General features: G+C 35.4%; 1 protein-coding gene and 1 non-coding gene across 2 annotated transcripts in view; both read left to right on the top strand.

Moving 5' to 3' along the window:
- The window catches only part of LOC136034553 (THO complex subunit 1-like), a 64203-nt gene that overhangs the window by 20167 nt on the left and 22219 nt on the right, over positions 1-21817 (top strand). Inside the window, exons 3-6 of the mRNA XM_065715787.1 lie at positions 3335-3624; positions 7548-7643; positions 14709-14917; positions 17184-17431. Of these exons, the coding sequence (XP_065571859.1) occupies positions 3335-3624; positions 7548-7643; positions 14709-14917; positions 17184-17431 (843 nt within the window). The remainder of the gene's footprint in view (positions 1-3334; positions 3625-7547; positions 7644-14708; positions 14918-17183; positions 17432-21817) is intronic.
- On the top strand, positions 21424-21495 carry Trnad-guc (transfer RNA aspartic acid (anticodon GUC)). Its single transcript has one exon. It is a non-coding gene; the product is annotated as a tRNA-Asp (tRNA).

The raw sequence follows: 21817 nt of genomic DNA, 5'->3' as shown, positions 1-21817 counted from the left end.
GGGCTCCACCTTTACCTCACCGAGGTAATGGTCAGCAGCAGGCTGACCATACACTCCGAGGACAAATTGCTGAATTTCACATAGCCATTCACTCAGAGTAACACAAGTTTGAAGAACTGGCTGACAGCCATCCAGAGATTGCCAAAACAAGGATGTTTCCCTAGTGGCACTGAGGATCCTTTAAGCTAGCCTTTGTCTTTGAGGAAAGAATTGCAATTCATGAAGTGTCTACCAAAAACTAAAATCCCTAACTGTAACTAGCCGCTAATGATAGATTTTGGTAGATTGGAAAACAATATCTGATAAGCATAAGCTTTTCACAAAATCTTTTGGAGTTTCGGCGATAGTTTGGTATCTAGCTGGTGTGTAGTAGCTATCAACCAGTTCTTGAACCATGAACCATTGGCTATGGTTGAAAGGGCTAGGCCTAATTGCCCAAAAAATTCTCTCATCGTTCACCACCAACAACAACAACATGAAACCCCTCTAAATCTCAAAATTTCATCAAAGAATCATCTTCACCAATCCAATCCAACCAATCACCACATGTGTTTAAATTCAAATATCTTGTGTGCGCTTTTCTTTGCCATAGACCACAGGATCAGAACAACAAAAAAATACCAGATGGTTCGTAGTCTGTCGCTGTACCGAAAATTTTACTTTAGTTTGGTCGAAAAATTCGATAAACCATCTTTGGTGTTCGTTTTATTGATATGACGTTATGAGTTGTTCTACATCGTCTTAGATTATGCTACAACTATGCTATCTTAAGGAGGATTATGCTTGGATGCTTTTGGTCCCTAATTATGCTACATTCCGCATAATTATGCTACATCTGGCAACACTGACTTTAGCTTCATTTTGGCTTTCACACGGAACATTCCACACAATTAGGTTGCTGTCATTAGATCTATATTCAAGGGACATTAGGCGGTTTTATAAATTAGATGTAGAATCCCTGAAGAAACGAGCCTCTTCCGAGACAACACAGAGATGTTTCTTGAGTTCATCAATTTCGCTTTTCACGCCAGTAACTTCAGCTTCAACACGATTAACTTTTGTGTTTAAATTTGTATGTCCAGATTCCACTGTTGAAATGCGGCATTCCAAAGTTTTTAATCTACCATCAATTGACTCCAAAACCTTCTTATTATCTTCCAAAACCTTCTTATTATCTTTTATAATTTCTAACATCTGAGTGAAATTATCAGCCAAAGATTTTAAAGATAACTCATCATTAGCTTTCGAAAACACTGAATTTGGACCACTTGATGCATCCGAAATATCAAACATGGAACGGTTTGATGGGCCATCATCACTTGATGCATTTTCAGTTCTTTTCTGCTTCTTTCTTTTCCCCGTATTTATGTAAAAATATACGAAACAATCTTACCGGAAAAAAAGTGTCAGATTATTATTCATGCCAGTGCCTACATTCAATGTATTATTCCCCAATCAAGGGCACGGCTAACACCGCTATATAGCACAAAGATCAATCCAGGCACTCAGAAACTATAGGCCGAGAAAACCAAGTATAAGCGTCTCAGAAACTATAGGCCAAAACAACCAAGTTTGGTCACATCAAAAACACATCCATAATCACAACTCTTAATTCAGGGGCATATACAAGCTATTGATCCTTTTCTATTTTCCCTTCTTCATTCAGTTCTTTTTCCCTACCTCACCTTGCCATGCAAATGACGAATATACTAATCTTGCCATACTAATCTATATAATCACCTTGCCATACTAATCTTGATATAATTCATTTCATCACACATTTTATGTAGGTACCCGGATTATGCTGTTACTCGTTCAAAGTCAAATTCATGTAGTATTACCAGTCAAGCTATTTCAATTCAATGCAAAATTTCCAATAAGTTATTATCCTCTGACACTAAATGATGTTTATAAGGGGGCTATTTAAACCCTTTCTTACAAAGAATCCCTTGTAGATGCTCCGAAATTGACGACCAAATTTATAATGAACTATGTCCAATCCAGATATACTAATCCAATTATGCAAGTTAGACTATATCAAGAAACCGGTTTTTCTCACTGGTAACTTTGAGTATACAGATAGGTGTTCACGGAATGAATGCTATTTCAGAACTGAAATAGTTCTGAAAGAACTGAAATTTATTAGTAATAAATATACGTAACTTACGAATTAACTTAAGCAACGAAATTCTATATTTGTATAGTTTTATTACGTATATGAGGGGGTTCTCCTCATCGTCAATACCTCGCTGTTGCACTAAAGCTTCAATTTGGTCCCGATTCTTTAAGAATGACCCCTGAATCACATAGGCCGTAGAATAAATAGTTATAATTTCCAAGAATATTATAGCGTAAAGAGTGAGGTATTGTGGAGGGAACGAACCCCCTTATATACGTAATCATTTATGTTCGTTTTAGGCTCTCATTTGGGTTATGTTCGCTTAGGTTCTCATTTGGTATTATCCAAGGAGAGTATGTGGGTAGAAATCATCCGAAAGGAATGTTCTGCAGGGAAGGGGGCATTTTCCATGGGGTATTTGGTACTTGCTCGTAAGATAGAGAACACCCAAGATGTGAAGTTAAGTTAATCCTAATGGCGTAAATATTTTGATAATCATAATCGCCGAAATACAAGCTTACGATAATAACAAAGGTAAATGGAAATTTTTCTAATTGGCTTACTTTTGAATAATTATTTGCTAAAACTTCTTTATTTTGGTAAAGACTTGATGATAAACTTATTATCTTGATTGTAAAATACACTGCTGTCAATAAATAACATCAGCTGTTATAATTGATTACACAAATCACTATTTCAATAAATCCTATAACTATGTACCTCGGGATAGTATAGTGGATACGTCTCTGCCGCTAGAATAACGGCAGTCAGGTTCGTGCCCTGCTATCGCGAGGAATTTGTCCGATTCTTCGATACGCTTCTTCGATACGCTTAATTTTTTTTTATTTTTGCAACAAACTTTCTTAAACTTAGAAAGAGCAATTTTACGAGGAACGTACTCGTGTAAGAATTGAGTGATTTCTCCTTTGAAAATTTCTAAAATTGCAGCCAAACATTTTCCCCCCATAAGATAAGAAATAACCAGAAACCTCTTAAGTGACCGTAACTAAAAGAAACAGAGTCTTAATAACAATGAACATATCAAATATCAAAGAATCAAATATTGATGATTATGTAAAAAATATATATACTAGCTGGGTCCCGGCGGGGATTTGTTGAAAATAGTTTTTTTTTTTTTTTTTTTTTTTTTTTTTTTTTTTTTTTTTTTTTTTTTTTTTTTTTTTTTTTTTTTTTTTTTTTTTTTTTTTTTTACAGACATAAAAAACTGGTCATTGAACAGAGCTTCCGCAATGCCCTTGCTAAACATATGCAACAGAATGGGGATGTTGATGGTGTTCGACAAATTGTTTGTTCATCCATAAACGCTGTTTCGGATGAATTTGGGACTAATAGCTTGCCAGCAAACCTTCTTTCAGATGCGATTGACTTACTTAGAGTGGATCAAGCCGAGGAGCTGTTTGGCTATGTTGAGGATCGTATTGATCTCTGGAAGTCTGAGGCTTATTTCGACACGACCAAAAACATAATTCTGAGAATGTGTAATGGTAAGGAGTCAGAAATGGCTTGTTTTGTCATTCTTCAACTATATTCTTTATAGTATATATTTATTTATTTATTCATGTTTTTATCTTTATCATTTATTTGATCTATTTTTGAATATATTTATTTATTAATTATTTTGAATATATTTCTATTTCATTCACGGATAATAAGTTCGGTGTATAAAAGGTAGACTAGCTTAAATACTTAGTCTTATTATTTAATACTTGGATATGCTCGTATTTATCTTTCAAGTTGGGAGCTGTGGGTTCTGGGCGCTGGAGGCTAAATCATTTATATATTTGGGTTCTTTGGACGTTGGGCTTTAAATTGGACGTTGGTCTTTACATAGACATCTATTTTTATGAGCTAATTAAATTTGCATTTAGGAAACACACGGCCATAAACACCATAGATTTATTATTTGGAAATCTACAATATGATTTTTTTTTAAATTTAATCCATAGATCTATAATCTATTTTGATGAGATTCTACATAGGAGGCCCGACCAAGGGAGGACCTTGTCCCTGGGGGTCCATAATAGAAGCTGGGGCACCCTCGCCCGGGACCTTAAATACAGGGGGAGGAGGAAGAAGGTCCCTCAAATGTGCACTCAACAGGGCCCACCGGCGTCTCCACACGTCGCGTGAGTTACAAACCTTCTCCCAGTAATGGGTTAAGCTGCATGGGGACGCAGAATACCATCGTGGGAGGATCTTCTGTAGGAGGACAACTGCGGCAGTGTGTAAGATCCAAATCTATGAACAACGGCCTCTGCAAAGGGCTACCTCGACCCTTTCGGTGTACATGCAAGAGTTTAGACCTTTGGGTGAACTCTGTTCCTACTTGAGGATTAACGCCCCTCTATGAGGGAATCATAGCCTAGTAAACGACACAGCATTCGCACGGTATTCTGATTAATGTATAATTCTTCTGGGCTTGGTATGTTTTGATGGGCGCTTTCGGGCTAAAAACCTCTTCTTCTAACTTATCTACTATAAGCTACCTCCCCATAGTAGCATGATATTTGCAGGCATAAATACATAATGAGTCGAAGGTAATGAGCTTGAGACTGTCTGTGAAGGATTTCGATTCTTATTGATAGAAGAGCATTGCTAAGTGCTGAAAACCATGTTGTGACCAAGATGGGCCCAGGATTGCACAAAGCCTCCATCCATAATGGAGGTCCCAGGGACTTCTTTCTGTCCGGTTCTACGGCGGCTTAAGTGCTTCGGTATAGACTTGAGAAGATATATTGGTCCCCGTCCTGCACTGGTATCCCGGATTATTGTTTTTCCTGAGGCCAAAATAACTTCAGTGATTTATAGAGCATGAAAATTGGAACTTGGAATGTTACGACGTTAAAAAATGATTATCGTATTGACATTTTGACTGACGAATTCGTACGACTCAAACTGGACTTATTAGGAGTTTCAGAAACTCATATCCCAGGGGTAGGAAGCATGAAATTAGGTGATATAGAAATTGTTTATTCAGGCAAGAAGGATAGGGTACATAGACAGGGAATAGGGCTCATGATGATTAAGGAAGCTGCTAGGTCTTGTTTTGGCTGGGAAGGTATTAATAATAGAATACTAATTGCTTATTTTATGACTAAAAAGTTTAGGGTATCGGTTTTAGTAGTATATGCCCCTGTAGAACCGACTGACGGAGATACTAGTGACTCAAATGAAGTTTACTTACAGTTACAGGAGGAAATAGACAGGGTCCCAGGTAGAAATATGGTGTTTTTACCAGAAAATTTTTGCGCTCCGGTCGGTCGAAACAGGGATAGATGGTATCCTAGACTAGGTAAATTTCGTGTAGGAAAAGAAAATCTTAAATGGCTACAGACTTTTGCAATTTTGTAGGTATAACAATCTAGTTATAACCAATGCTGTTTTTGGTCATAAAATCGCCCATAAGTTAACCTGGCATTCACGATGTTTGTTCATAAATGGCCCATAAGTTAACCTGACATTCATGTTAGGGTAGGGCAGCAAACCTTATTTATTATGTTATAGTAAACCGACGACTAGCAGGATCAATACAAGATACTAGGGTATATAGGAGTGCTGTTATTGATGTTAAAATTAAAGATCACTATCTAACAGTGTCTAGGGTTAATTTAAAGCTGAAATTTTGGTAGGGTAACTATCTCCTGGGAAGTTATGATTTTGGTAGACTCCAGGATGAGAATTTGAGAGAAACTCTCCGGGAACAGTTGAATAATGAACTTGATAGTTTAAAATTTGACAATGTGAAAGATGGTTGGAATAATTTTATGGAAAACCTTCAGAAACTGAATAAAAAAACAGCTTTTTTTAAACTGAAAGTAAGGAGCGATATTAAAACTTAAAACGAACATAAATCATTCCGTATATGAAAGGGGCTGTCCCCCCCTCAATGCCCCGCTCTTTACGTTCAAGTTTGACTCTTTCTCACAACTCTACTTTTTAAAACAATCAATTAAACTTCAGCTTAAAAAGCGGGGCGTTGAGGAGTGGACAGCCCCTTTCAAAACAGGAATAATTTATGTTCGCTTTAACTTTTGATGTCGCTCCTTACTTTCATGTAAAAAAAAATTTATCTTTTTTTATCTAATCATCCTTGAATCAAACAGAAATTACCCTGGATGTCCAAGATAAAACATCAGGAAATATATAGGTTTTGACAAGTTTGGGGTCTAGTTTGTTCTGTTTCATTCTGCTGATGTTTCCCAACTAGCGTAGAAACACTTCTATGGAACTTTTAATTAACATTTTAGATAATTTATGTTAATCAATTTTATTAATAACGTAATCAATTCAATTAATTGATTTAATAAAAAATTATTTAATCAATGAAAAATTAATGAGTAATGAAATTATAAGCGATTCTGAAATTATAAACGATTTTATAAACGAGTTTCATGGACTGTAGGCAAATTACTTTTGACTTCTTAGTGTAATTTTATTGTGTATTAAAAGTGGGCTTCTTACAATTTTCTGTGCCACTCTACTTTTTTAAGCCGTAATTGACTTATGATTAAATTAGGGTTAACCTAAGATTATTGGTTAGAAAAGAGCTGTGTTACTTAAAGAATAATTCTGTTAAAAAGTGAATTAATTGATTATCCTTCATCTTTTATTAACAATAATTCAAGAATTGCTGGCTTTCGAACTACATTGTTAAGGATAAATTAACTTTTGTGTATATGCTGCATTATGGGACTCAGCTAAGTATATAAGGGTTAATTTTAAATGACAATGCTTATTTGGGAGCTGTTTAAAGTTTGCTGTGTTGTTTTGATTATTACTCCACCATTGTTCCAATTTAAGATTATTTCATCTATATGACTGTTTTGGGATAACCTCAAAGGCTGTTTAATCATTTTAGATTTTCTCTCCAAGGGCTTGATTGTCACCTGGAAATGTTTGGGGGCAAAGACATTACTTTTAACATTAAACAGTAACGCTATTTGTCACCCATTTAAATTGTAAATTGTTCTCTCTTAATGGACGTGATCATGAGACAGCTCCTTTTTGTCAGATTTTGCTGTTTTCGTAAGACGTGTGTTCAACATTTCTGTCGGTCGTTAGCAACTATTTAGTATAGCTTTCAATATTCATATATATATATATATATATATATATATATATATATATATATATATATATATATATATATATATATATATATATATATATATATATATATATATATATATATATATATATATATATATATATATATATATATATATATATATATATATATATATATATATATATATATATATATATATATATATATATATATATATATATATATTTATATTGTATGTACATATATATATTTTGAAATATATGTAACCTAAGTTTTATGCATTTTCAAAACATGTACAATTTATTAGATTAGACTAACGGACGTTCTTATTAATTTTAGATTTGTTGCGACGACTTTCCAAATCTGAGAAGAACTTATTTTGTGGACGCATTCTTCTTTTCTTAGCAAGATTTTTTCCTTTATCAGAGAAATCAGGTAAATAGCTCCTATTTTGTTTTTTTTATGCAATATGTGTTTTGCATTTATTTTGTACATAGGTTTAGACAGATAGATAGATTTATTCAGCAATAAATTTAAACCGTGCACATCATTGTATAATATTAATTACAACAACATCAAATATTCCTCCTCCTCCCCAAAAGCTCACATTCAATTCATTTGAAAAGAAAAAAAGATACATGATAGTATTGCAGTGATGTTATGCATTTTATGAAATGTGTTGTATTCATTCAGCATTTTTCATTAGTATAAAATATGCCTAAAGGAAGGCCCCGCAAAAAATATACCAAGTTGGTGGCATTTCAATGGTACTAATGAACGAAAATGTAGGGGGGGGGGATTTCTTCCATTTTTTGTAATGAAGATGTGAACAACAGAACTAGATTGGGCAAAAAAACTTATAAAAGGGGGTTACGGCGACTTTGCTGTTTGGATAGATCGTTGACTAATCTATCCAAATCCAGTGTCTCCTCTTTTTCAATGGCCATAATCATGACATTACTGAGTCCGTCATTTCCCATTGTCGATCCCAGATAACCCTTCACATGCTCTAATGCCTAGAAGAATCGTTCATTACTGGCAGTGGTAACAGGTAAAATAGCAACTAGCTTTATCAGTTTTAGAACCCCAGAATGGGCAATTGGGGGGTTGGATAAAATTTCGGTAGCTCGGAGTAGATCCATTTTAAAAGGGTCACATTTTGAAAGAGCCAACTTTGCAAGGGAAAGCTGGGATTCAAGGGGATAGTCATCAACATCGAGAATCATTTGATAATCAGGTCGATATTTGCAACAGTTCAGACGAGCTTCAAGTTTTTCACTCAGCATTTGTCGGTGTCTCAGAAGGATGCACTGAGGTCAAGGAGCTAGAGCAAGAGCCGTCCATTAACGCGTTTGCCAGCAAGCTCGAATCCCTCGAAGCGTCACGGATATCACTGACTTCGAAGTTCTGGATTGATATTTTATATGGATGCTGTTGATTTACTGAAGTCTTCAATTGTGGTAGAAAGAACAGGCAACGGGAAACTTCAGCTATTCATTGGTGAACAGATGCTATGGTTCGTCGCATCGTCCAACTACCACTTGTACGCAAAATCCTGCATAATTTATCTCCAGAAAATAGCCAACCTTAAAGAAACAAATCCTTAAGAAACAATTATGTCTGAGTATATTGATCTCTGTTTTGGAACTAGTGTTTTGTCTCAGTTATGGGAAGCTATTTGACAAAATGTTTTTTTTTGTTGTTGCGGAATATGGGTTTTGCTCATTTTCAAAAACTGAGGTTCCAGGAATACTGGACAACCCAGTCTTGGTTGTTACCAACGCGAGAGGCTGCAAATGTTTTTCCATAGGCCAAATTTAATATATCCCTGAAGGCTGAACCTCTCCCCCAGCCTCGCTCTCTCTTAAAGCTTTAAGCCTCAAAGAATTCTTTTGACTTTAAGGATTTAGTTTCATGTTCATCAGCAAAAAAAGGGAGTAGAAATGACATATCTAATCTCATTTGCTGGTATTTACTCAATCAACATTTTTTACCTCAACCTCAAAAAACTCAAGTTTGTGATAGAGCTAGAGTGGCAAACTTTTTGGATGTTAAAATAAGCACATATTATTTGGTCGGGTAGTGAAAGAATCATTTGTTTGAGGTTTACCCCATTTATTTCACAATTTTCTAGAATCTTTCCCCCAACCTCACTCTCTCTCAAAGCTTTAAGCCCCACCAACTTTTTTGACTTTGAACATTTAGTTTCATGCTCATCAGCAATAAGGTTGTCCCTTTTTTCAGACTATAATGACACATTACCCATTCAACTCTTGAAAACTCGAGAAAATCATCAGAATTTAAAGGTAGAAGGCTGACAAAGGGTTGAGTTGATGCATATTTTGCATGAAACGTCGGTAAATCTGGCTCGTGAAAGGTCTATAACCTCAAAGTATGTAAATTTACCGGAGTCTGGTTGAACTGGCTGACTAATGTTGCGTTTACCGGTTGTTGAATTTGAAAGAGTATTTGAGACGAGTGGAAATGGCTTGACTTCTCTTGTTCCAAACGCTGGTTCTGAATTTTGGATACTTTGATTCCTGGATAACTTGTAAAGCAAAGAATTCGGCTGTTTTTTTGCTAAATTTTTTATTTGTTATCATTTCTCAGCTTTTGGAGTGTCTCGTTTGTCCCAGAATAAATGCAAGTGCTTTGTAAATCAGCCAACTGTCTGTTGAAGTTGTTCTGACTAGCAACTAATAATGATTAACACCTTTTCCATTATATGCAAAGTTGATACAAAAGAGGCTGAGTTGTATACGCTGCCTCACTGTCAGGATTATCAGAGACAGCGGGTAGCACAGCAAAAATTCAATCAAATCTGGCCTTCACCTTGGAAATAGAGCGGCATGCGTAAAACCAGCGATTTTGGACGGTCCTCTCAAGCTCCAAGACTTTTTGCCCACAAATACACCGGGATTCCACAAATAGTTCATTTCAAGTGTTGCTGCATGATATAAATGCGTAAAGTCCTTGCACTACAGAGAAAAAATCTGAAAGTTCGCTGATGTGTTTCAGACAATCAGTCAAAACCAACTGTAATCTGTGGGCGTGACAGTGTAAAAAACTGCATGAGGCACCTTCTCCCTACACTTTGCCTCAACTCCGTTGCTTTCCCTTCTCATAACAAATACGCCGTCATAGTATTGGGCAGCACACAACATCAAATCTACTGAAACACTTTTCTTTAGTTTCACAAATCGAGATTGATAAGCTTTCGGCGTCTCATATTTGCACGCGATTGCAGCCGAAAAGTCGCTCCACTACTTTTTCATTCGGTATGTAGGCCTACCTGGGTAGAATTGCTAATGGTTCTTTTCTAGAAACATCTTTTGTGTTGTCAGCAAGAATATCGTAGTAATTAGCTGATTTCACTTCGGAAATAATTTCTTGTCGCAAGGCATTTCCTATCTGTGCAACTGTGTTGTTTTTGATACTGATGGCTGCAATAGTGACCGAATCGGCGCTGTAACTTGGCCTTTAGCTTTTTGCCGCCTTTAGATATTTTCCCCATCAGTTCAACAAAATTAACTCGGTTTTCGAATGTTTCTGATTCATCATGACTCCTCGAAGGAAGACCCTGGCGGCCAAGAAAGCAAATAGCGCGATAAACGCACTGCACATGATATCTATTTTCCTAAGCCTCTTGAGATCTGGACCGACTTAAGCCATTCGCCGCATATCTCAAAGTGTCAGTACTAATTACCTTAAATTTTGCCCACGCTAACACGCAATTCCTATGTCTTTTACTACCATCATGCTGCTTCAATAGACTACAACTGTTCTAGACTTTTGTTGTAGACTACAACAAAAGTCTGTCTCAATGACAGCCCTTTTTCCAGCAGTTTCCCCAGCCCTTGAAGCCTCCCTAGATAAATGGCAGCAAGCAAAACAAAGCTTAGAAGTTTATGAGCATTCAATCCTTTCGCTAAGTCTTAAAGCGCAATGAATTTCCTTCCGTTAGATGTGGAAGGCGGATATCCCTCAAGGATAGGTTGAGCTGGTTGGTCGGGAGGCATCGTAGAAATCCCTGAAAACCTGAGAGAAATTCGTAGAAAAAGCTGAGGGAAATTCTCGACTGCTACAGGAACCTCTAACGGATTCAGGAATGCAGATCACTCTTTCATGTTGATCTGGGTGATTTATTGTTCCGCTTATTTTTGAAAGATTGTCATACGCAGGTGAAATCCTGTCCAGTAACCTGGCACCTTGAGCTCTGATATTATTGCCAGTTTCTTGTACTGAAGTTTCTTCATTTTTCTTCTGGATTTTCACCGCAATGTTTGTTGTCCCTTTTTACTCATTGTTTGATTACAGATTCGCAACAGCAAATCACAACTGCAACAACAAACTGACAAGCTGGCGCCTAATTTTAGACTGAACCCTAGTCAGAGATCATGACAGCGGGTCGAGGAGCTGTTTTACACATTTCAAAGCAAGGTTGTCTTCTATCGGTTCTTTTAGGATTCTCTGGTATGAGGACAAAAGTAATATTTCCAAACAAAGTCCTTGAAAAGTGACTTTAAAAAATAAACAGTGCTATTCAATGGCTCTAAAAAACAAAAGCACGGGGTTGAACAGTAAAAGCGACCGGTCATTCAGTCTCGTTAGTTCTATATAGCACATAGCTAAAATAAAAAAAATATAGCTATCAAAATGAAGTAACAAGGTCATTTTCCAAATCTAGAGGGGTGCCCCCCTAGATTTGGCACCAGTGTGGTCTTTTAAGCTTACTTCAAGTGAATACAATTAAAATTTTGAATAACAAGATTTAGAAATCACGAGGGGGGTATAAGGATTATAGAAATGCCTAGGTTGGGCATGGCCCAAAATTGGTTGGGAACCACTGCCCTAGAGCATATGATATTTCATTTCTTGCATGAAATTATTAAAATTCCTATTTAGAAAAAGCGTAAACACAGAACTCTACACTAAAAGTACTATAGCGAAAACATTTTATATTAGATACATTGAAAGGTTAAGAAAAGGCTAATTCGACGGCTAAAGACATGATAGGTCAACTATGCTTGGGCCCGCGATGAAGAGTCAAATCCTGATAACTGTTAATCCAGCCAAAATAGAAGTGAAAAGCTGCTATGGATGTCGAACAAAAATTTAAAGTAGCAGTTGTGTTTCCTTTATATTTACTAGTAGTCATATAATAAGGAAATTCAGATGCCCTTCTCTCGGGGTTGTTTGAATTTACACCCTGGACTGGCAGGTGTCTTACCAAAATATTGTACGTTTATGAATTTTATTGTTTGTCAATGAGTTTTATTGTTTGTGCGATCAACATGGGTTCCTTACCTGTATTTTTCTTAGTTATATCTGTACACGGGGGAGGATATAGAAAAATTGGAATGGAAAGTTGAAAACTTTGGCCTAAGAATTTAGTATTTTCATGTTTCAATGCGGGTGTTTCTTATAGAAAGATCAATTTCATAGTGCTTTAGACATAAAAGATTTTGTTTGGCCGTAACAATTATGTAACGAGTAATGTATGTGAGGAAAAAATGGGCCTAGTAAAGAGAAAAGGAGTAGAAATTAATTGACACAGCCGTGGTGGAAACTTAACCTCTAAATTCTTATTTTAGCCAAAAATTGTGAGAAAGTGACTCTCTTTAAAGAAGTAACCCTCTTCCCCCCAACTCCCCTAAAGAGAGCGGATCCTTTCCGGTTATGTCAATCACGTATCTAGGACTTATGATTATTTTTACCGCCAAGTTTCATCCCGATCCCTCCACTCTAAGCGTTTTGTTTGGCCGTAACAATACGTAACGAGTAATGTATGTGAGGAAAAAGAGGGCCTAGTAAAGAGAAAAAGAGTAGAAATTAATTGATGGAAACTTAACCTTTAAATTCTTATTTTAGCCAAAAATTGTGAGAAAGTGACTCTCTTTAAAGAAGTTTCGTTAAACTTAAAATCAAGCTGTAGCATAGCTTTTCATCTTCATATTTTAAGCCTATAATAATATTTGTAAAAATCTAAACTTTTTCTGTCTTAGAAGGTAGTTGCGTCAAGTAGTGAATACTTTCAGAAATATTCCACAGGTTAAACTATGTCCGATAAATGCTTTTATAGTATGTACCTCCACCTATTATCCCTGCAAAGGGGACCGAACTTGATGGAATTAAATCATTTACGTTATAAAAACAAAACTCGCAGAATTAGGTCTATAGCACAAATAAAGCCCAAGGAAAGTATGGTTAGGTTACTAACTATGTTAAATTTTGTTTTATGAGGTTCTAAATAACTCGGAAAAATGCGTCTTAATATTGGAAAACAATCTGAATGTGGCTTTAAATCCTACCCAAATAATTAGAATTACGTTTCAAAACCTAGAGTAAAAAAAAGGCTGACTTGAGCCAAAACTAAAGAAAAACACATTATTTTCAAAAGACGAATAGACCTATATTACGCCATGCTCTAAGCCTTGGACATAGGGAAGGAGCGCAAAATGTTGCTTGAAAACTGATTTTCCAGGGCATAATTTTGGCTCTGAATTCATTCCTGAAAGCTTCATTCTCCTAATGCAACTATCTTCCAAGATACCAAAAGCTCCTCCACTGGAATTTTGCCACAATTTCACCATTTTCTTCTTCTTCTTAAAGATCAACTTCAGTTTCGACTAAAAATCATGATATAAAGAAGGCTGTTGGAATAGGGCTATTTAGCTGTGTGACGGAATCAGATGGCAGCATTGTTCTTCGTCAGTACAGATGCATGGGAATTACAACATCTTGTAATTAAAATTTTTGCTAAGAGGAGTTCTGCCATTTTTTAAAGTTTAGTCGAATAAACAATTATTTTAAGTCAAAAACCATAAATTAATAAAGAGTATATGGAGCAGCTCTACTTCAAAGTAAATAATTTCCTAGTCTAACTTGCTTTTCTATTTATAAATTAAATTAAAAGATTTCAACAGGTAAATGACGGTCACTTTTTATTCCATCAGTCATAAAATAGTTAAAAGTTTTATCTGCAATTTGTATGCATATATATTTTACAATTATATACAAATCTGTATGTGTCGGTACAAAATATATACGGGAATCCGCCTGGGATTCGATTTCCACCGCCGCAAGGTAGGGTGACAGGCTTCCTAGCTGTCCCCAAAGAGTATGTACAGTAGTGGAAACTGGTGCTAGTGTAGACAAGAAAAATAGAAAAAAGCAGTGAATTGTGGATGGAATTGTTGATTTTTTTTTTCGATACCAGTGCCAGTTTCCACTCTCGGTAGTTCCCTGTGCTCTTTGACCTGGCCCTGTAAAAATAACTCAGAAATTGAAAGGTTGAAAGTAGCATGTTGATACTCTACGCACCATCAATTGTTGTTGAAGATCTTTATTTTTTTTTTATATTTTCGTTTTTTACTTCAAGATTTTGAGCTAATGGCCATTGCACTGGATTATTTGTAATTCCCTCTCCTTGCACTGATTTCCTTTCTCATTTGTCTGTAGGATCTGGTGGATTGGCACTAAATTTAGAGTTTATTTCAGGATTAAACATTGTTGGAGAATTCAATTTAGATAACATCACCACATTCGCCGATTCTGATGATGATGAAGTCTTGGGCAGTGCAGATGACGCTCCAAAAGAAGAAAAGTTCGTAAATGGAAATGTCTACAAAACTTTTTGGTCTTTACAAGATTTTTTTCGGAATCCTAATAAATGCTATACTTCAGTTGGTTGGGAAACTTTTTCAAAGGTAGTTCTAACATGAAGGAATCCGTGTTTAATTAAGTATGTGTTTTGTGGTGCTCTTTACGTCCACCAGCTGATCTTTACAATGGTGTCTGATACAAAATTGATTCTCTATAACCTGGTGGATTTCAATCATTCTTGTTGAGTGCTTATGGCTGCTTAATTGTGTTTGTGCTGAATTGCTTTTTTTGTCATCTAATATCTTATCAGGTAATGATGTCTTCAGTTAAAGTGGGAAAAATCTAACTTTTGTAACCAAAGTCACCATTAATTCATAATGTGCTATATTTTTGCAAAAATAGTCACCTTGAGGTATAACTGAAGTCTAAATGTGGTATAATTCGTTGAAAAGGTATTAGTAGTCTCAAGAAGAACACTGTATTTCAGGCACTTGTGAGCAGGGGGAGGGGAGGTGTCAGAGTTACATATCCTTCCTCCTTCGAACTTGAAATTTATGAAGTTAACTCAGTGATTTCTGGTAATTATATGTTTAATTTGCTATTTTTTGAAGATGTGCTACTAGCAAAAGAGAAACTGACAAATTTTAAGTACAGGGAGTGGGAGGGCGAAACCGTGTATCTAGAAGGCTCCCATAGACAATTGTAGTATTATTTAAATTGTTTATATAATGTATGATTAATATTATTTATGCTATATCGTATTCTTTATAATATAATGTTAAAAAAACCATAAATAGAACTACAAAATATCATGATTCCAAAGAAAACATTTCGTCAAAATTTTAATGATAATTACAAAAATTTTCATGATTAGAAAATTTTCACTGCGTTATTATACATTTTATTCTGATTAAATCTCAATATATTTCTAAACTATACTCACTGAGTAGCCCCATATGTAGCTTAGATAATTATTCGTGATTTTTATCTTCTCCTCTTGTCCGAGTACTTGAAAATAAACTCTTCTCTTTCTTCTTCTTCCCTTATTATTCTGTTTCAAAAAACTAAACAAGCCCCAAGGACGATGTTTGCCCCGGATTTCTGCACCCGGGGGTGCAGGAACTGAATAAAAAATGTTCAGTTTTTTCAATTGCTCTTCGTTTCACATTTTTTAGTACCTGTAGGCTTCTTTAAGAGTTTTTTTTTTTTTTCAATAAGCCTCTTACAAAGGGTAAAAAAACAAAGAAAAACAAGAGGATTTTATAGATGTGGTTTTTATATCCGCAATCCAAAGGCTCAATAAAAAAACAATGCTGGATAAAAATAGCTTTATTATAATTATCATTATAATATAATATATATTTATTATCATTTGGATAATAAATAGATTTATTATCATTTGGACTGTTAATAGTTCATTAAGCTCTTAATCTAATGAAAATGGAAGTTAAGGTCACCGTAACTGTTAACCGATTTGTTCACCATACCTCAAGTCTATTTTGTTTTTTAAGCTGTACGTCAGCGGGACAACTGCAGTGGTCATCCTTGGGGTTTGTTAGTTTTTTTTTAAACAGAATAATTTGCTTCCCTTATTGTGTGTAGTTATTGTCAAAAAGAGAGGCATATCATTCTTTTGAGCCCTTTGGTAGTACATTGGATTGATGCTCTGCTCGACAAAACTGGGCCCAGGGATCAACCCCCACTGCTGCAAGATTGGGTGACAGCAGGGGTGGTTTTAGGAGGGGAAAATAGGGGTTGCCCCGGGCGAAGAAATTTTAGTGGCGCAAAATTTCAAATAAATAATCTAACGGTTATAATCATTTCGTAATTTTTGGGAATTTTATTTATATTAAAATAAAGTAAAGGGCGCAGTTAATAAGTAAAAATAATAAATAGTTATTAACTCATTGATGAAATAAAAATGAATTAAAAGACAACAAATAATTAATAGTGATTAAACAACTGAATAATTTAAATACTAATTTAAAAATAATCAAAAAATATATTATTAATTAATTAATTAATCATTCGGAAACAATTTCGTTAATAAATGTATTTTGTTTAATTTCGCCTGAGAGTTCTGTGAGAGACGAGGGGGGTGCTAATCAAGATTTTGTCCCGGGCACAAGAGAGGCTAGAACCGCCGCTGGGTGACGGGTTTGCTACTCGTTCCTATAAAAAAAAGACCCACCTATTGAAATGTCGATTTGACACCCTATGTGCCCGGAAAGGCTCTGGGTGATCTTTATCCCCATTTTCTTTTTACTTCCTGATTGGTTGTTCTGGTAGTTAGCACTTTCCAGAAGCCCTAAAATAACAGACCTAACATGAGTCAAACTTCTTTCATCTACATATTATTTTTTTCTACAGGGTGCATCTGAGATATTCTCCGTTCTGAGTGGGTTTAAGCTAGAGCAATCTCGCGGTAAGAAGCGGAAGAACGAGTCTGATGCCATGGACACAAGTGAAATCTCCATGGATTTTGTTCACTCTGGAAAATATTTGACAAAAAAAGAACTCTTTGATTTAGAATTGAATGATCCTAAATTCAGGAAGAATATTCTTCTGCAGTTTCTAATCTTATTCCAATATTTACAAGTGCCGACGAAATTCAAAACGTAAGTCCCATTCTTATATTAGTCTCTTAGTGTGTATCAAGATCTACTGACTACTGTGTATCCTTGGCTCCTTGCCACAAGATAAAAGACATGTGAAGTGGTATTTCTTTTATAAAAATAGGCCGAAAAAACCTCAAAGACAATATATTTAGCTAGTTCAAACATAACTAAAAATAATACTACTGCTTACTTTTTCCATGTCCCCGATGTATATAATCTTCTTCAGGACCCCCCCCCCCTCCTCCTCGGAGAAAACTCATGAAAACATTAATTATCATTCCTGAATCAGCTACAAATGTCAATTTTTTCTCATAAGACGGTATTTTTAGAAATATATTTTTAAACTTTGGTTACTATGACTATTTTTAGCCCCTTTAAGGGCTCAAAATAACCTTGGCCCCTGAAGCAATCATTGAATTTGGAAAGAAAATAAAACAAGACATCAAGTGATATAAATTTACTGAATGTAAGTTTCCGAATTTCCTAGTACAACACCTGGAAGTATATTTACTTTCCATGCGGAGCTTAAAAGATTTTGGAGAAAATATTATTTGAAAAAAATTTGGAGTAAGTGTAGAAGGTTGATCACCGTCAAAATTTTGACGGTGACTTTTCTAGTCATGTCAGCAAGGAACCATAATTTCTAACAATTTGGGAACTTGTCAGTTGGAAATTGTCATTGGAAATTAGGGATGAATGTTTTGAAAGATTATTGTGATAGGTTATAACTATTTCAATCAGAATGTTTAGTAAAACAGTTCAAAATAGGGATGAAACCTTTTAATTGACAGTGAACTGATATATAAATTTTTAACTGGATATTTCGAACACATATACAGTGTTCATTATCAGCAGTAAAACTTATTGCTGATGAACACTGTATATGTGTTCGAAATATCCAGTTAAAAATTTTTGTATCTGTTCGCTGTCAATTAAAAGGTTTCATCCCTATTTTGAACTGTTTTACTTTCGTCATGGAAAGGCAGTGTGGTCTTCGAAGCTATCTAAGAATGTTTAGTGGACAAGTGCTGCGCTTTTTTATGTTCTTAATTTTTATCCTTACGTCCATGGGGAAAATAACAAGAGGGTCGAGAGAGCACCCTATAAGAAAGTACACACTATTAGAGGTTCAAACCCCAAGAATGTTATTGCATAGTACGCTCAGTCTACTCTTGCGGCTCTAGCCCCCCCCCCCCCCCCCCGTCAACATATACCAAATTCCATAACTGACATTGAGACAAGGTGAATATGCTAACCGATTAGTTTTTGTATGCTCCTTCAAAATATATAACAGTTAATTCACCCTCAAATTCACCCCCTCCCCCCTTGATAGTCCCATAGTAGGATAAGATTTATTGCAAGAAAAGCCTGCGGGCCATAGTAACACATAATACAGTCTACAAACAAGCTCAGCAACAAAATACAACTTTAGATAATATAAATCAAAACAATCAAAAAGACCAACAAAAGAACCACAAAATGCGCAGAATACAGTCTACAGACCTAACTCAGGAACAGAATCAAACAGTTCGTGGTAACGAACTGTAGTAAGGAGCGACCCGGCTCAATAGTAAACGAAACTCTAAAAAACGGAAGTTTCATCAAATTTAGTATTTGTCATCAGAAGTTACGAGCCTGAGAAAATTTGCCTCATTTTGGAAAATAAGGTGAAACATCCCGTATAAGTCATAGAATCTTAACGAAAATCACACCATCGCATTCGGCGTATCAGAGAACCCTAAAGCAACTATTTCAAGCTCCTATCTACAGAAATGTGGAATTTCGTATTTTTGTCAGAAGACAAATCACGGGTGCGTGTTTAATTTTTTTTTTTTTTTTTTTTTTTTTTTCCATGGGTCATCATATCGACCAAGTGTTCCTAGAATGTCGCAAGAGGGCTCATTCTAACGGAAATGAAAAGTTCTAGTGCCCTTTTTAAGTGACCAAAAAAATTGGAGGGCACCTAGGCCCCCTCCCACGCTCATTTTTTCTCCAAAGTCAACGGATCAAAATTTTGCGATAGCCATTTTGTTCCGCATAGTCAAAAACCATAATAACTATGTCTTTGGGAATGACTTACTCCCCCACAGTCCCTGGGGGAGGGGCTACAAGTTACAAACTTTGACCAGTGTTTACATATTATAATGGTTATTGGGAAGTGTACAGACATTTTCAGGGGGATTTTTTGGTTTTTTTTTGGGGGGGTAGGGCTGAGGGGAGGGGGCTATGTGGGAGGATCTTTCCTTGGAGAAATATGTCACGGGGGAAGAGAAATTAAATAAAAAGGACGCAGAATTTTCTAAAACTACTATAAAAAAAAAACAAAGAAAAAATAAACATGAAAAAGTTTTTTCAATTGAAAGTAAGGAGTAGCATTGAAACTTAAAACGAACAGAGATTATTACGCATATCAGGGGTTCTAAAAACACTTTAGCATAAAGAGCGAGGTATTTAGGAGGAGATAAATGCCTCGCTTTTTATGCTAAAGTATTTTTAGTAATTTCAACTATTTACTCTACGGCCTTTCTGATTCAGGGGTCATTCTTAAAGAATTGACACAAAACTTACGATTTAGTATAAAGAGCGAGGCATTAACGAGGGTACAAACCCCCTTATATACATAATAAAAATATAAGAATATAAAAGTTTGTTACGTAAGTTAATTCGTAAGTTACGTATATTTTTTACTAATAGAAATGTTCGTTAAAAATTAAAAGTTATAGTTGGCTTTTTATATAACCGAAAAATTGGAGGGCAACTAGGCCTCCTTCCCCACCCCTTATTTCTCAAAATCGTCCGATCAAAACTAAGAAAAAGCCATTTAGCCAAAAAAGGAATTAATGCAAATTTCATTTTAATAATTTATGTGTGGAGAGCCAAAATCAGACATGCATTAATTCAAAAACGTTCAGAAATTAAATACAAAAAAACTAGTTTTTTTACCTGTAAGTAAGGGCCGACATTAAAACTTAATACGAACAGAAATTACTCCGTATATGAAATGGGTTGTCCCCTCCTCAACGCCTCGCTCTTTACGCTAAAGCTTTTAATTGTTTTAAAAAGTAGAATTGTGGCAAAGAGTCAAACTTTAGCGTAAGAGCGAGGCGTTGAGGAGGGGACAACCCATTTCATATACGGAGTAATTTCTTTTCGTTTTAAGTTTTAATGTCGCTCCTTACTTACAGTTAAAAAAAACTTTTTTTTTTATGTAATACAACTATAGAACAACAATAGAGCTAACAAACTATCCGCTCAAACATTGTTTCCCTATGTTTAATCCCTAAACGAAGAAACTTGCACAACTGTTTAATAGCGCATGCGTTCCTCTCAGCCATCCACTCAGTTAGCCAACATTCACTCCCAAACTTTCGTCCAAAACGTTCCTTCCGCAATTCAGACAGTTCTTCACACTTGGATACAAAATGAAACAAGTTTTCATTCACGCATCCACTCATAGGGCAAAAGTAGGGTCCAGCTGCCAGCCTAAACTTTCCCAAAAAATTACCAACTCTTTAACAAATCCAACAACTCTTACCAACAACAAATTCTTCAAATCCTCTTTATTCAACCCAAATTTGAAATAAGCCTCCTCCCCCCAGCAATCTTTAGTGATTTTTAGCATATTTAATTCCGTATTTAATTCAAGAATATCTGAAAATTAAGAGAAAATCCCAAACGATAAAATTATTTCTGTTAATATCTAGTATATTTTTGGTTAATCAGATTATCCTATTTCCTTCCATTTTTACAGGCTTTTAAAACAATTTTAAATAATATTTTGCTAAATTACGCTCTCAATCAAACACGGAGATAAATTAGAGAACTGAGAGGATTACCGCTTTAAGATAGAAGCTAAAAGGTATGACTACAGGAATTACGGCAGACTGATGTGTCAGTCTGCCACACAGAAATTGATATTTTTGCTTATCGAAATTTTGTTTTATTGAAATTCTTGTTGAACGACTCATATTTGATCTACATTCAATTGTAAGTCCTCGGTAGTATAGTGGTCAGTATCCCCGCCTGTCACGCGGGAGACCGGGGTTCGATTCCCCGCCGGGGAGGTCTTTTTTTATCACGGGTTTCTTCATTGCATGCAAGTTTTGATAAACAATGATTTCATTATTTCTTATAAGATTAAATAGTTATAAAAAAACTATTTTTTCATGTTAATTTTTTCTTATTTTGGTTAAAATTCTAACCTTCGTGATAGCGAGCCATAAGTAAAGTATGTCTCCTGCTAATAGTAATTGAAACTAAAAGAAAAAGGAATTTTGAACACATAATATACATCAAAAGATTCAGTTTTTTATGGTTTCTGATCCAAAGAGGGCCGAGAAGTTATCGAATGAAAATTATGAGATAGCCAATCGATTTAGAATCATA

The sequence above is a fragment of the Artemia franciscana genome, chromosome 13 (genome assembly GCF_032884065.1).
Source record: "Artemia franciscana chromosome 13, ASM3288406v1, whole genome shotgun sequence".
Classification (NCBI taxonomy): Eukaryota; Metazoa; Arthropoda; class Branchiopoda; order Anostraca; family Artemiidae; genus Artemia; species Artemia franciscana.
Note: the sequence above shows the minus strand (reverse complement) of the source record. Positions and strands in the feature narration are given on the sequence as shown.